The sequence below is a fragment of the Perna viridis genome, chromosome 8, assembly GCF_037379345.1.
Source record: "Perna viridis isolate PV_CMFRI_1.1 ecotype Kerala chromosome 8, ASM3737934v1, whole genome shotgun sequence".
Lineage (NCBI taxonomy): Eukaryota > Metazoa > Mollusca > Bivalvia > Mytilida > Mytilidae > Perna > Perna viridis.
Window position 1 is genome coordinate 30,786,591 of NC_142452.1, and position 17,357 is coordinate 30,803,947.

Genomic DNA, 17,357 nt, shown 5'->3' on the forward strand with positions numbered 1-17,357 from the left:
TTCACAAAGATATAGACAGATAAAGTAGTGAGATATACACTGCACACGACTTAATAATTAAAGTACTGTGCCATTTAATAATCAGGCAGAAGGTGAGCCAATGTAACTCTGAAATGTATGTTAAAAAGATCAAACGTCAAAGATCATCTGAAGTTCACGTACATGCAAGTCTTTGGGGCTTCATAGAAAAGATTATAATTGTTTGTGATGGGTAATTCAATGTAACATTCGTTCGTCTGTTCGTGCGCCCAAAAGTACTATGCCTTTTAATAATCAAGCAGAGGGTGAGCCAATGTAACTCTGAAATGTATATCATAAAGATCAAACGTTAAAGATCATCTGAAATTCACGTAAGTCTTAGGAGCTTCATAGAAGAGATTATACAATGTACCATTCGTCCGTCTGTTCGTGCGTCCGATTCTTTTTCTAAATTGTTTTATTGCTTTCAACAAAAAAAATAATGATTTTCGAATTATAAAATGTCTGTCAGTGTCGAAGGTAGAAATTAAACCATGAAATTAGTCTTATGTTTTAGGTGTTTGTCGATCAGTATCTAAGGTAGAAATAAATTTGCTCATTTTGACTCAGTAGAAATAACATTAGCTCAGTCTTATTTCAAAGGGATTATCTTTCATTGCCTCGCTAGAAATGATATTAGCTCAGTGTTATTCAAAGGCGTTGACTTCTTTCCGTTCGTAAGTATACTTTTACTTGAGAACATTGACCTACAAATGAGGCGTGTATTACACTATGTTATCAATATACCCTTCCAATAATTTACAACCACTTACCTAACCGATTGTCAAACTGAATTAACTGCTACATGTGACTAAACTTTAAACTATTTGTCGTGTTGCTAATTTTAGCAGTTGGGGAAAACTTTTCATGTATATATTTACATGCCTAAATATTATTTTTCATATTTCAATGTGAACCAGAGGGGAAGTTAACTAAAAATTTCGAAAGATTATTTTATAATATTGCATGGAATTATTGATAGTTTTCACCAAGGATTATTACGCATTTAATAAACAAATTTTGTACTAGTTTATTCTGGTACGAACTGGGTGCATGGTTCTTAATTATTACCAATTTTACAAAGTGAACGATGGATATGATACATGTTTCCATTTTCGTCTTGCTTTCATTGTGTAGCAGTGTCACTGGTAATAGAAAACCACATATCATCTTTATTGTTGCTGACGATCTTGGTAAGTAAATTGCATGCATCTAAATACATTTTTGGGGTAAAAATATAATTTATTTAAATATTTATTCAAAAATATTCGCGCATGTACATGTACAAAGATTTGTAGTATCTTAGTTATAGAGATATAAGCTCACTTCCTATTTACCACCCTCCCCCTTTTTCCATTGTTTACATTGTATAGTAAAATTAATACATCAAAGTAATTACAATGAATATGTTAAATTTGCCTTTTTCCCCACAACCCTTTTACTACTATTTCGTTCACTATTTTCGTTTACAAGATTCCTCAACCTTTTGCCCCCACCCCGAAAAAAAAAACCCAAAAAATAAACAAAACAAAACAAAAGCCAATGTCAGACCAGAAGTATATTTTTTTTCTGTCCATATCTCATGATACTTATACATTTTCATTATTTCTAAATTGCAGATGTGCTATATGATTGACTTACAATACTATTAAGTAATCGTATTCAAGTTAAAGCAAAATGCCGCATAAAAATGTTATTTTATTTCTTTGTCATCTCCGTCAACGTCGTCGTTATCGTCGTTGTTAAAATGGTTGTCGTCGAACCATCATTCATTTTGATAACACGAGGATACACTGTGGCTCTGGCCAAAAAATGGAAATAATAAGTAAGAACATGTACATGTATCAATTCTCACACGAAGTCTCCCGTAATTATAACGGAATCAATTCACAGACAATGTAAAACCAATTTCCTAATTTCCTGTGAGATGGTTCAGATGCCAATATAACTTCCATTTCAATATCGATTTTGGATCAAAAAGTAATTTACAACGCGAGTGTTACGTAATGCAAAAAAGGGAAAGTACACTTTACGACACTTCTTATTTCATTTTGAAGGCCAGAATTTAATCAACATGCATCTCTGATAGTGTATAGATCAACGATGCATTATATCTTAAGACCTGATCATGAGAACTTTTACTGCATCTGATTTAATGAGAAAATTGCTGAAATCAGTGTGAGAAAGTACCCGGTTCTAAAACATTGATACAATTTTGATATTTCTGATTTCAAAATAACCACGGTTTTTTTTCACTATTTGAAAAAGACGACCACTTCAGTTTTTTAAGCCTGCACATGGTAGGCAATGTGAAACAAGCTTATCTTTAAAACAATATCATTCAGATATATTTGAAAAAAAAACTTTAAATCTTTGAAGTAGTTCAATGAATCTGAAAAGATAAAATTGATACACAAAATAAACGGACTTGTTTAAGACTGGCATCGTGAAAATACAGTACAAGAATGATTATAAGATATTCGCTAAGAATACAATAGTACTATGAAAAAGTATATTTTTTTAAATTTACATTTTACATTGTTTTAAATGAAACCCATTTATGATAAAAATAATTTAAAATCTTGATTCCCTTGGTTGGTCTTTAAGTACGATCTAATTTGACAAACAGAAAAAAGCCAACTTTGTTCTGATAATTTTCTTGTGGTATTTTATCTGTTTGATACGTTCGGACTATACTACTTGACCCAATGTCAACCTATAAAAAAACTTAATCCCCCAGGACATCTGAATATATTTTACAAAATTCATAACGAAGCAGTTTGATAAAAGAGAAAAATGAAAAAAAAAATAATTGCTTTGTAAAGAAAAACCCTGTGAATCTACAATTGTAAGTATCAAATTTTTAATCTCAAACTGCTTATTGTCCGTAATAAACTAGTCAAAAATCTCATACGGCCATATTTATTCAGACCCATTTGATACATATCCAAATCAAGGTCTCCACGCATAATTTATCAAAGTATTGAAATATTTTTACCTGATCTGTCCTTAAAGTGGTCCACTGACCCGACCGATTTTTTGTATGTACTGGTTAGCGATACGATCACTTTACCCCCCAAAATAAAACACATTGCAGGAATGTTTATAGCGTTCTGTTAAAGTCGTTATATCTCGTAATGACGACAATAATCAGATAAAAATATATTTATATATTATAATAATTACCTTAAGTTATGGAATGTTGTGTTTCTATAAAACAGTAAAAGAAAGGTAGCCTCAAATGCTACAATCTATCCGGATAAAGCTTTGACTTTCTTCGGAAAGGACGTATAAGTCATGTAAGATCTATTGAATATTCGTTGAATAGAAAAAATATGCGTCACACAACGATTATTTGTTTCAGCATCACCACTGAAAGAGATAAGTCTCTACAAACATGTATATATATATATATATATATACAACGTCTCAGAATGTGACGACTCTATTCGCTACACTGCTCCATCGGATCAAATTGATATAGGGAAGATATGTAAACGTATAGAAAGGTCTGAAAAATTCCCAACGATGTTAAAACTGTCAAATTTGCGATGCAAATTTTTGGTCGTTCCCTCCGCGGGACTCGAACTCGTACCGCTGTGACATCTATGGCAACATCGCCTGCACAAAGTCCAGCGCCCTAGACCACTCGGCCATAAAATATAGCTTTCGCTGGCCGGGTCATTCCTCCATGTAGGATTAATCTAGGGCTGTAACTTAGTACACGATGTATGTATGGTAGTACGGGACAGTTCATTTAGATGTTATTATGTGGGATAGAGGATCAAATTAATGATGCATGTCACAACAAATCAATATTATACAACGTCTCAGAATGTGACGACTCTATTCGCTACACTGCTCCATCGGATCAAGTTGATACAGGGAAGATATGTAAACGTATAGAAAGGTCTGAAAAATTCCCAACGATGTTAGAACTGTCAAATTTGCGATGCAAATTTTTGGTCGTTCCCTCCGCGGGACTCGAACTCGTACCGCTGTGACATCTATCATGGCAACATCGCCTGCACGAAGTCCAGCGCCCTAGACCACTCGGCCGGGAATGACCCGGCCAGCGGAAGCTATATTTTATAGCCTAGCTGGCCGAGTGGTCAGGCGGTGTTGTCATAGATGTCACAGCGGTACGCGTTCGAGTCCAGCGGAGGGAACGACCAAAAATTTCCATCGCAAATTTGACAGTTCTAACATCGTTGGGAATTTTTCAGACCTTTCTATATATATATATATATATATATATATATATATTCAGACCCATTTGATACATATTCAAATCAAGGTCTATATATATATATATATATATATATATATATAGTACATGTTAATTCCGAACGGATTGTATGCACCTTTAATAGTGTTTAGCTTATTAACCCAGTTCTCTTTCTTAATTGCACGCACATGATTGCACGATCGTGGGAGAAATTCCGTGTCAGTGGTGTTGTAAAGTAATAATAGGATTCTATATGTTCTTTTTGTCTTCTATTCGATTTGAGTTGAGGTCTATCACCCAAGCTGCTATACATATTTACCGATATGATCTCTAGGTGTCACACTGTGGCTTTCCACGTTTTGTTCTAATTACATCCCGACTTTCTTTAATTGATCCCACCTCTTCACACCTTTCATGCCAACCCTCTACAATATGCGTAATCGTTGACGGATTTAGAGTTTCTTTTCTGTCTTAATATCTTCTGTAAACGCCAATTGGCCTAAGGAGGAAGGGGTCATACCTGCGATTTCCCTTTTTCTTTTTATATACTGTAATTAACCACTTTTGAAGCAGGGGGGGTCGGACACATAGACGCTGTACCCCCAACCCATTCGATCTGCCTATGTAATTTAATCCGTTCTTTGACATAAATACAAGATATGTGTAATCTATAAATTGAATTTATCATCTTTTCAATGTAGTTGAGTTGGCAGTCAGAGGGGGGAGCATCATTCTCCTTTCTCCCACTCTATCCTTTTACAAAAAAACATATAAGGAGAAATAAAATATTAATAATTCATGAACATCTTTATGCCATGTAGTGCGCAAAATCAAAACGTAGTTCTGTTGTACGTAAGTTATACTACATATGCCAGAAATCTATTCATCTGTTTAAGATAACAAGGAAATTTACGAAATATTGTAGATATGGGGAAAACGATGTTGCATAATTGACCTGATAGATAAAAATGATATTAAGGTTATTTACTCAACTTCTAAGTTCATATAATATCAAAACAGTACGTTGTTTTTTCCCGCCACCAAAATTTAACTATTATGCCATCTAAGGAACAGGTGAGAAAAAACATCAAATTTCTACATCGGAACGCTTCAGGATGTTTAGAGATCGGAGGGTGGGGGTAATGCTGGTTATAGGGTAAAAACATTGTCATGTACAAGTAGTTGGCGAACTAGACTTAACATTATGAGGGGTGCGTGGTTGTCTGGTTTGTCTGGGTAAAAATTGTGCGTAAAGGCAAGATTTTATACAAAAATGTATGTTTTATCAAATTTAAAGGGATTCACTCCGCCACATCTAATTCTGCCACTGCTTCAATAAAAATATGCATACTAAGGATGATAAAGGGAGGCTGTTTATTTTTTTTTTGTTGCATCGATATTATTTCAATTATAAAACGAAAGAAAAAAAAATACTGAAGCTGTGGGTCTTGGGATTTTTTTTGTTGTCACACCCGATCTTCTCCGATGAAAAAAGCACTGAAACATTACATCGAAAGTGTGTTATTTTACGTACATACGAATTCATATTAGCTAGTATGTTTCAGGCCCTCTGTGTACCTTCTTATATCATTTTTACAAAATAGGATGGAACGATGTTGGATGGAGAAATCCGGAAATCAAAACCCCAAATCTGGACAGGCTTGCAAAAAATGGTGTTATTCTGAATTCCTCGTATGTTTCACCGACATGCTCACCGTAAGCTTTTATAATTTGAAAAAAAAATAGAATCATTAACATAGAGGACGAGAGAGAGGATGGGTTTAATTGTTTCCCATATTTAAAAAAAAAATTATGTCAGTTATTTTATTAAGATCAATTAGTATGTTCTAAGATCATTCGATGTTACACGGAAACAACTATCATATAAAAATGATTTTGAATCTTCGTAAAAAGTTACTATAAGTCTCATCAGTGAATCGATTCCTTCAATTAGGATGGTTCAGTTTTTTCCGTAAATTTAAATTTTAATGTAGAGAATGGCGAAATGAATTCAGTATTTGAATGACATAAAATTATCTACAGAATGAAAAAAAAAGAGAAAAAGGAAAATATGGAAAGGAAGGAAACCGTCTATGGAAATTTAAACGGCGTTTAAAAAATGGCGAGCTTATCAATTATCCCTCGCGGGGAATGGGCGAAAAAAGAGCCATACATGTACATTCTACAGTTATTCCATTGTAGATCAAGAAACAGTATGCTGACTGGAGTTTATCCTTTCAGAGTGGGGCTTCAGGTTTGGATTATTTCCTATTTTCATTAAAAACATGCCATCTCCTACCAAATTCGTGGTTCATTTAGAATTCATTGGTGGAGAGATATAAGGAGTATTAAGAAACAATTATCATGAATTGTTTTTTACTTAAAATACTTATAGGCAAAAAGTTATAACATCTGCCGATATATGGAACTGACGGAATAAAAAGATAGTAGACATCTATACTGAAATAACGCATTTCCAAAAATCCAGACTATGAATTGTTGTTATTGGCTCCTGACATTTTCACCGCAAAAAAATACTTCAATAATTTAACCACTAGATATAAAAGAGAGCGCCACACAGTATACAACCCTTTAATTTTTGAATTCTCCTATCTCTATTAGTAGTTAAACCCCGAAGCATTCATAGCTCGCCAAGGATCGTGCTAAAAACTCGATAGTCTGGTACCTGCCATCGTTGTTGATGTAACAGGTTTTTTGTCTAAAAAAAAAATAGAAAAAAAAAAGAACAGACTGGACAGATTGAAACTGATACAAGTACATATATGTCTACATATACTCGTTACTATGTGGAAATGCACATGCATGTGTTAAAGTAACTGTAAATGTATTTTTAAATCGTTCGGTTTTCTTTTAGCATCCTTCGCTTCTACCAAGTGACACACGTCATTTATCTGAAAATATTCCCACACTCCCTGAGAGGCTGAGAAAGATGGGATATGCAACACACATGATTGGGAAGTAAGTTAGTGTCTTTCTTGTATGTGTGTATTTTACACAATCAGTGTCCATATATGGTGATTTAAAATAATAAAAAAATCAAAATCAAAAATTATTTTGGTTTTATGGGGTTGATAGTTACATTTGTATCATGCAGAATTTTGTGACAAACTTGAAAGTCGTATACAACTAAATGAATGTAGCATGTTTTATGGAGTTTCTATTTAAGATGGCCAGTAGTACTGGACTTTCACGAGAGAACACACATAAACACACACCTCAACACACATCTCAATACACACGATCGTTTTCTGAAGATTCGATGTTGCATGTTTTTGCAGATGGCATTTAGGATTCTGTAATTGGAAGCACACACCAACACAACGAGGTTTCGATTCCTTCATGGGATTCTTCAATGGAGGTCAAGATTATTACAAACACACAAAAGGTACATCTTACGGCAATTAAAGTTCTATCATTAAAAAAAAAAAAACTCACAGAAAGTCTGTCGATTTGGCAACCACAAGTGCTTCGTATTCCTAATTACTGATATTGAAATTTCCTGAGCGGAACATGTATATGCAAAATACACGGTTATATGTATAGTCATCATCAGGAAGCGACAACGAGAAATTTGAATGGTATCCGTCCCTATGTCTGTCCGTCACTCTGACTGTCCACACCACCTTGTTTTCGAATCCCCTATGAAATTGCTTGACAGCTTATGATTGCTGCCATATTTCGTCGAATGTATTGAAATGCAGTGCAAATGCGCGTAAACCATTGCTACTTTGATTTAACAATTTTTGCAAGAGATATCGATGGTACTCAGTTTTCGATATTATTATCGATATTTCCTGTGAAATATTGACAATTAATATAACTAAAATATCTCTGACAAAAGCAAGATCGACACATCCGTGCTATTTCTGGAGTGTATGGTCATGTAATAATATGGATTGTCAATTCTACAGGATTGTTTCAAAATTTTTTACTTCATAAAAAAATATGTAGTCTTTAGAAAACTTCGAACCACATTGAAACATTTTGCATATATACTGAACAAATGAAATCAACTTTGTACATCAATGATTGTTTTATGACATTATGACATTTCAGACAATGCTTATGATTTCTGGTTGAACAATACAGTATACCACCCACCGAAGCGAGAGTATTCTACAGTAAGTTCATATTGATGTTACAGGTATACTTTCAGCATTCATTACTAAGCATTCTGCAAATTTCTAAAAAAAAAATGAAGAAATCATTATTATTATTAAAACAAAAATTGAAACATATTGAAATATTATATAGAAAACAACAGTGAACTGACTTGACATTAAACTCATACGAACAAGGCTTAGAACTGCGGAAAACTGCGAGGCCGAGTGAATATACTTAAAGATGTTCGCTGCTCTTTTTAGAATAACATGGTTTCAAATGTAAAATACGTTAAGCTCTTTCACGCAAGAACAATATAAGTATAAAATATTGATTGGTCAGAGTGCTCGTTTTTGAGATATAAGCATTTGAAATTTTGGCCGAAAAATGATTTCTCTAGGGTTTACCAAAGGTTTTATCTGGCAAAAATAACAAAGATTTTATATAAACCTCTCAAAAACATTATAAGGTGTGTTTAATGAAATTATGGAAAGAAAAGTTGGGGCAAAACGTATTCATGCTATGGAATGGATAAAACCAGAGTCCCAAAATCCGACAAAAACTGGCAGAACATGTTCAGCGAACCATGTAAGAGGTAGTTACTTAGTTTATATTAATTTACTCTCCTTTGAACGTCAGATATCACACTTCTAACCTTGTGTTATACAATTCACGGTTTATACAACAATTTTGGCACAAGAGTTCAAACTAACCTGTACATGTACATGTTCCTGGCAAAAATAGACAGTTTTAGTTTATTACAGAAAACCTACACTAAACGGGCAGTGCAATTATTGAAACAGCATAAAATCAAGAGAGGAAAGATGGATCCTATGTTCCTGTACCTGTCATACCAATCCGTTCATACACCATTACAGGTACCCCATTATAGAGATATTTTCACGACCACAAGAAATATCAGATAAATGAAAAAAATAATAAAAATGATTAATTGTAATCAGAATTTAGAGCGGTTTCAATCTCGTCATAATTATCCAACTGTTCAGGGTAGCCTATGCACAACTCACAAATCTTTGATAACATAAATGCATTTTAAACCAAATATCCAGCTTACTAGCTGTTACCTGATTTGTTACGAGTACTATCTATCCAGTAATGCATATTTAACTTACAACCTCGAGCCACAGTTTTAGATATACTTCTCGAGAATAAAATCCAGATAGTTATGCAATAACTGCCCATTTATTCTCTCTCTTAGTAAATTAAGTATGACTTGTACTTGTACATGTAGGTGTGTGCAATATAAGAGTACTCAATGCTTTATTCCCCATTGAGTTTTCTTGCTATAACCCTATAGTACACTACTAGTATATAAACAAGCAAATAATAATAATTTAAAACAAAAAAATGCATTAATTGAAAATCGACTTAAACGAAGTTTTTACTTTATTCAATTCCAAGTTTATTGCGAAAAATGATAAACATGACATGTATTTTTACATTTGGACTCCATTATATCAGGGGCATAGCTGCCTATACGCAAATACGCAGTTGCGAACTTTCTGAAAAAGTAACAAAAATAAAAACACACATTTTAAAGATGAAATAAAGGTTTTATGCAATGACTCACTGGGAGCGTTGAGCGACCCCCCCCCCCCAAGACCCCTCGCCGTAATTTTGCGTACAAATAAAACAGGCCTAGCTACGCCCCTGTACATGTTGTATTTCAATTTAGCTCGTGCAATGCAATTTTGATCTTTAAGTGCTAGAGTCTGTAAGCTGCCTTCTCCTTACTAACTGTACATTTTATGTACCAGAAAAATAACCAAAATAATGCTGCTATAAAAACTGATATCAATAAATTTGTTTAAAAATAGCATCGTATCGTTAGTATTGTAGGCGGCCACGATGTACCTTGAACCGAATCGTCCCAAAAATACCGCGATTCCGGTACATACGGTGAATCGTTTCTCCTTAATACCTAAGACTACCATGACAAAATTATGTCTCATCAACAGGTACCCAAGAAGTATGAAAAGTTATATAACCACATAGCCAACACTGACAGACGGTCGTATAACGGTAAGACATATTCTAAGGAGGTAGACCATGGGTAAGAGACATGACACTTGGAATCAGTGATATGTTTGTATCATATTCAATTTCACCGAGGCCTTTTAAGCTTTCCCTAGAAACAGAATGAAATTAGTCCAAGTTACTTTGATGCTTACACGAGATTGATGTAAAATGCTGAAAACAAACGTTCCAATAATTTGTAAGAGTAGTGTCCCTTACCCTAGGTCTACCTCCTTAAAATTGTAGTACAAATTATGGGCTTTCTGAGAGAAAAGAATGACCTGCTCACCGCTAGCGTGTTTTTTGTTATATGTTTGTATCTTGTGTGGAAATCTTGCAAAAGTAAAATAAAATGTCAATGATCAAAGTTTAATCAAATCAGAGTGTCCGTCACTTGCATGTAAATATTTCCAATTGATATATACAGGATATTGCTGTATATAAAATATTTTTTTTTATCATTTTAGGAATGGTCACCGCTATGGACCAATCGATAGGAACACTTATCAGTGCACTGAAGAAATATAAAATGTTACACAACTCTATTATAGTATTTACAACCGATGTAAGTCACTAAGTAAATAAATTATTTTTATCCACTTAAAACATGGACCGATTCTAAGCCTCATGTACGATACCACTGTTTGTTTTAACTTTGAAATGTAGTATTATAAAAAAAGTATTTGTGTGTATTTAGGTTACAGACCACCAATTCAACCAATGAGCATTTGGAACGTACGCAAAAATAGTCCTACGCAGAAATTACCCCTGTTCCTCATAGTGCTGTGAAAAAAGTTCTCATCTTATTTTAAAAATTTAAACAGTTTCTGAAAGGAAAAAACATTTCTGTACATTTTATAGGTGCATTTTGCTTCTTGTGATGTGAAGCCTAATCTCCATAATGATTTTTAAATATACCCCTATCTTGTGAAAACACTGGGATTTCCCATGCTATTTATAGACCCTTCACTTCCGGTGACCAGTACTGCACTGCAAGTCTGCTAACCCCACATGCCATTCTGCGGATTGTGAGCTGACATATGTAGAATCATGCTGATATATAGGCCTCTGCAGGTTAAAGTTAAGGTAAAGTCCAGAGAAGCCATTGAATATTGTGAAATTAGCATAGAAGCCTATGGGAAGTGGAATTAGTGGTTTTTAGCCTTAAATTTATACCGAGAATGGATATGGTGAATATATTTAAAGAGACAACAACCACACCGGATGAAAAATGTCAGCTCAAAGCCACCCACGGGTCTTCAATGAATGACGAGGAAAACCTCACAACTCACTGGGCAGACTACAGCTGTACACATAGCACCGGGGTTCTGTGTTTGGATTCTATATAACAATATTTGAATATAATTGAAGTAGTCCTAACAAATCTACTCAAATAAGTAGATATCAACTACCACATGATTTGTTTCAGAATGGTGGAGCAGCACATTTAGCCGGAAGTAATGCACCTCTTCGAGGTTCTAAAACGACCTTGTGGGAAGGGGGTACTCGAGGTGTTGGTTTTGTTTACAGCAAAAGGCTCTTCAGGAAACAGTATGAACATAATGGGTTAGTATATAAAAGACATGTATTTGTTTCTCTGCACATATCCGGGTATATACGAACTGTAAATGTTTGTATGTGAAGATATAAAATTATATATTTGTATTCTGGGAGCAACCGATTAATATTTACATGGCTGTAGCGCTTTATATGGATATGTTCTACACCGGTTATTGTTTTAAGACTCCTTATTGTCTATTATGGTCTTGATTTTTTAACACAATCTGGCAATGTTCTATTTTTTTTTCAAATTTACCTTTTCACTTTCAATGTATAATGCTGCTCGCTTAGTCTTCAACAGAAGGCTAGGTAAGTTCTGAACTAACGAGTCGAGTTATTTTTCCTAACAACTGAATTTATAAGAACAATTGATAATGTTTAAAATATGGCTTTACATTGTTTAAACACAAAAACAGAATTCAAATTTTCTTCATATACCCAAAACTAAACAAATAAATGATGCGTTTTAAATTATATTGTACCACGTATATGCTATACAGGATCTGCTCAAGTTGTTAAAATTTTATCATTATCATCTGTTTTCGTTGATCCTAAGAATTTGCAATCACTACACATTTTACTGTATTGTAACAAAAGGGGAAATAACTCTTTCGCAGGTTATTCCATGCTGTTGATTGGGTACCAACACTCATAGCTGCTGCTGGTGGAAAACCAGGTAAAAGATTTCTGAAATAATTACAATTAAGAAACTATTATCGTATTGAACTGGGTTAGGAAACAATTGTCTAATAGAAGCATAGAGTATTAAAAAAAACAAACAAAACAAAACAAGCAAAACAAAACAAACAAAACAAGAACAAAAACTAACAAAGTACAAGAACATATTTTTCGAGACATACATCCTCCTGATTTGTGAATGTTCAATGAAGGGGTGAAGATATGTGCGTTAAGATTTACTTTCAGATAGAAGTTCTTTCTTTATCATTGCCTTCGTACTTAAATAGCCTCTGGCTGCAATAATTGACAGTTAAGTTGAAACAAAAGTGAAACGTTTTAAAATTTAAGAGGTCTTATAATAAATTATTCTAAAAGTTTGTTTCTTATTCATAAAACTTAAAAAAAAGATGAATATTTTCAAAGTTGGTTTGAAATTAAAATCTACTGAATTGAATGAAACCAAACAACGTAAGGAATCAAATTTAAAATAAAAGGATGCCATGTACCCTTATTTATTTTTTTTTCAAATAGATAGGAAAATTGATGGTATCAACCAGTGGTCAATGTTACGAGGTGGAAAACCATCTAAAAGAAGTAGCTTTGTATATTCTATTGGCTACAAAAGTGCAGCAATCCGGTAGGTTAATACTTATAATGGCGGCTGTCTAGTACCTTCAAAGGACATGACATATAAGAGTTGAATCCATTACTTCTAATATAAGATTCAAGAACTACGCAATAGCACTGAAACAATCGTCTCCCTTGTAAATACTTTGTCTATGGATCCTGTTGTTAACAAATGTTTACGAGTTTCGCTTGTAGTTGCTTCCCTTTGGGTGATAAAACTCGAACTGAATATTTTTTACACTTAATATGGGACAAGCATGTGGAATTAATGAAATAAAATACTTTATTTATAATTTACAAATGACAAATATATATTTGTATATCACTAACCGTTCCTCCACCCGACCGTCCGTCCACCTGCGCGTCGTATGATAATTAAATCACTTTGAGTTCGGTTTTTTTCTTTTTGTTCAAGTTCACGTTTTTCTGAAAGGAGACTCGTTTTCGTAGCGTTTCTTGACTTCAAATTCCAAATGGTAGGGATGGATGTAGCGCGTGCTTTAGCACTGATGCTTAAATATTGTGATAACAGACCGGGTTACTTAAAAAAAGACAAAACCAAAAAAAAAAAACAAAACAAAACAAAACAAAACAAAACAAACAAAACAAAACAAAACAAAAAAAAATAAATAAATAAAACAAACAATAACAAACTCAGATTTAGTTTTCTTCGAATCTTCAATTTCAAATTGATTTCATTGGGTGAAATTTCAGTAGATTAGAAATTTGATGAAAATCTCAAATTGCGATTCTTTATGAGACAAAAATCGGACCTCATTATAGGAAAAACTAAGTGACCTCATGTATTAAAAGTAGCTATCGTTGTAAGAATTATGTAAATTCTTTAAAATGTAATACACCTCAAAAAAGGTTACATATTTTTATGTTTGTTATTAAATTGCTTTATAGGTCTATATAATGATATGTATAATATGTATAATTATTCATTCGGATCTGTTTGCTCTTAAATCCACATGGAGATTCTGATAGTTTCTTTTGTATTTCATTGTCTTTTACAGAGTTATCTCCCTTAATTTTGAATTCCACTGTACATTCTGAATAATTTTTATCTCTTATGAACAGGGGTTATATGAAATGCCACATATCAATTCATGCTTTAATTAATTAAGCGTTTTAAACAAAATTAAAAAAAAAATATGTAGGCTTTCCAACCATGAATCACATATTGCATGATTCTTAGCTGGAGTAATACTTAAATACCCTTTTTACGTTAACAACCTCATTTGAAATTTTTGTGATATAATTTTTAATAACAAATTAAATGTACTTGAATATCATGTTTTATGCTTTCAGAGATGGCGACTATAAATTAATCGTTGGAGACCCTGGAATCTATAACAGGTGGTTTGAAGTACCTCAAACAAAATACATTTGTTCTGGATACTCAGAGGTAAATGTAAACAAAAACGAGGACATTTTTCTTTACGAAAACTTGAACTTGATGGTCAGAAACGTCAAGAGTTATCTTTCTTGGTTCAGGACGAAAATTCCAGGATACAGGTACTGGAGGCAGATACAGAGACTTAAAACTTTACAGAAATGTCAAGAAGAGGAGAAAAAGGAACGAAATAAGTGGATTTTCCCAAAATATTTACTGTTTAATATAAAAGGTAATATTTATAACGACAAGCTAGATAAATAAATTAATAATATAGGGTTATTAAATGGTTATTTTCATATTAATCCTGTATTATGTCCAAGTACAGTCGTATTGGGTTGAGATCACTTGTATTGGCCCGAGGCGAAGGTATCAGCAAACAGTCGTATTGGGTTGAGATCACTTGTATTAGCCCGAGGCGAAGCCGAGGGCCAATACAAGTGGTCGAAACCATAATACAGGATTAATATGAAAATAACCATTTTATGATCCCTTTATTAACTGATGACTTAAAATAACAGGAGTTATCTGTACAAACCTTTAAATACAGCTCAGTATGACATATTTCCTAGTGAAGACTGTAACACTCCAGATCTCTTGATGCATTTATTCGCCCCAACTGTTCTTTTCTATATAGATCTATATTAATATACCAAGTTTGCTGATACCTTCTCAAATTAGGTTTTTAATGCATTCTTTAGCTTTTCCCACGAATTTTATTAATGTGTAGATCATTATACAGTTTTGATTTTTTGTGTGTTAATGTGTTGTTTTTTTTTCACATATAGAACTTAGCCATAAAGTGATCCCTTTATGAAACATACATGTAGATCAATTAAATGTATGAAAAAAAGACATATTTTTTTTTAAATTGTCAAGGAATTGACTGAAAAAAAAAACAAAGGACAAATCTACATGGTAAATCAAAATGGCGGACAAGTTTAACTTTTATACAGGGCCAGAATTAATACAGGGCAATTGCCCTGTATAAATTATGGTTGCTAAAACCTCCTGTTGTATTAAAGGGGCAATTTACATTGTATTTTAAGTCATCAGTTAATAAAACGAAATATGAAATATGCACAGAGGGGAAAAAAAAGAGCAATAATTCCGAACTCCAATTACGATTCCATAATATGTAGTTGTTTATTTTTCTGAAACAGATACATGTAAAAACTAAGACAGTGTTGTTATTTTCGTAAGGTTGTTTGAAAAGGGGGTTTTGAACTTCTCATTTGAAATATTGCCGTTTTTTACAAAAGAAAAACTGATTTAACGATTTTATTTTTCATTTTGTGTTTAATTTATAAACCTTTTTTGTGGTAAGTGTTGAAAAGCATGCTTAATATATATTTTCGCGAGGTAAGGCTGGGAAAAACAAAAGAATTTTCCTCGCGGAAGTGTATATTGTGCACCCTTCACGCATGCTCATCGACTATCCAACCGGTCTATGCTTGGTATTGTTTGTTTTAGATGATCCGACTGAGAGGAATACTATTGCCGGAATGAAACCTGTATTGGTAAAAAAAATGAAAAGACGTCTGGATCGGTACTTAAAAAGAGCTAAAAAAGTGAAAAAAGTAAAAACAGTGAATCCAAAAATGGCTATAATTGACGGAGTATGGTCACCTGGGTGGTGCTGATGGCGAATGAATATACATTTGTGAGGTCTGTTTGACTTACCAAGGTTTACTCGAATGGTAGTGTCAGTTGCAGATTCGTGTATTCCGCTGAAAAAAATGTTCTCAGGTAGTTTACATCATCCTTTTAGTTAATGATTGACTAAGATTGACGAAGGAAATACAAGTATTATTTTACAGTTAGGTACTATGAGTAAAATATGTGCTAAATGAACCATGTGTATTACACTCCTTGAGACGTTTAAGTTTCCCGCACGCACGATACATAAACGTGCGCTAAACGCTCACCAAACTCACGATAAACGAACGCTCCCAGTGTACGATTAAACGCACGATAAACGAACGCTTCCAGTGTGCGTTTAAATACACGATACACGAACGTTCATAGCTTGCGTTTAAACGCACAATAGACGAACGATGAAACATAATATTAACAAAATGTTAATCAAGAAAATAAAAATCGAAAATAGAATTAATGGAAATACAAAAATAAAAAAAATAACTGTTGAATAAAGGAAATAATGAGTGTAGAAAAATAACCGAACGCTTCTATCGTGCGTTTATCTGGCGTTTAAACCAACGCAAAACGATGTGTAAACGAACGATAAGCATTACACGAACGCTATGAACGTTTCAAGGAGTATTCATATTTTATATTATTTATTTGTCTGTAGAATGTTGTTTTATATAAATTAAACTGTTACATGAACGATCATATCTTCAATAATACTTATACTTATGTAGAATATAAGTCACAAAATAAATAGTATTCACTTCACAAGTTGAAAGCTTTGTATGCGAATGTACTGTGGCAGCAAGGGAAATGTGTGAGGAGACTGGTTACAAATGGTTGGTTCAGTTACTATGAGCTTTTTGCGGTTAAAATTGACTTGAAGTAAGATTGTGTAAAATGGTATTTACTACATTGAGGAAATAAGAGAGAAGACACCACCCTCCCTCGTCCCTTTTTTGACAGAATAAGTCTTAGGCATCTGTGGTTACTATAAGAAAGGAAGTCTTTAGAGACAAAAAAAAAAGAAAATCAGTA

General features: G+C 33.4%; 1 protein-coding gene across 2 annotated transcripts; it reads left to right on the forward strand.

The window, feature by feature from the left end:
• Nucleotides 1-871: 871 nt before the first annotated feature.
• Nucleotides 872-17,021, forward strand: LOC148610196 (arylsulfatase I-like). 2 transcript variants are annotated; one of them, XM_088542414.1, is made up of 14 exons: nucleotides 872-1,211; nucleotides 5,851-5,962; nucleotides 6,449-6,500; nucleotides 7,122-7,225; nucleotides 7,546-7,652; nucleotides 8,324-8,388; nucleotides 9,133-9,246; nucleotides 10,348-10,411; nucleotides 10,873-10,970; nucleotides 11,835-11,971; nucleotides 12,583-12,641; nucleotides 13,175-13,280; nucleotides 14,585-14,901; nucleotides 16,143-17,021. In XM_088542414.1, exons 1-14 carry the CDS (start codon nucleotides 1,109-1,111, stop codon nucleotides 16,310-16,312), a joined length of 1,608 nt encoding a protein of 535 aa, XP_088398540.1. In that variant the 5' UTR covers nucleotides 872-1,108; the 3' UTR covers nucleotides 16,313-17,021. The 2 variants fall into 2 exon arrangements, with proteins under 2 accessions (XP_088398540.1, XP_088398539.1); XM_088542413.1 differs by having other exon boundaries at nucleotides 966-1,211; nucleotides 5,812-5,962.
• The last annotated feature ends 336 nt before the right edge of the window (nucleotides 17,022-17,357 follow it).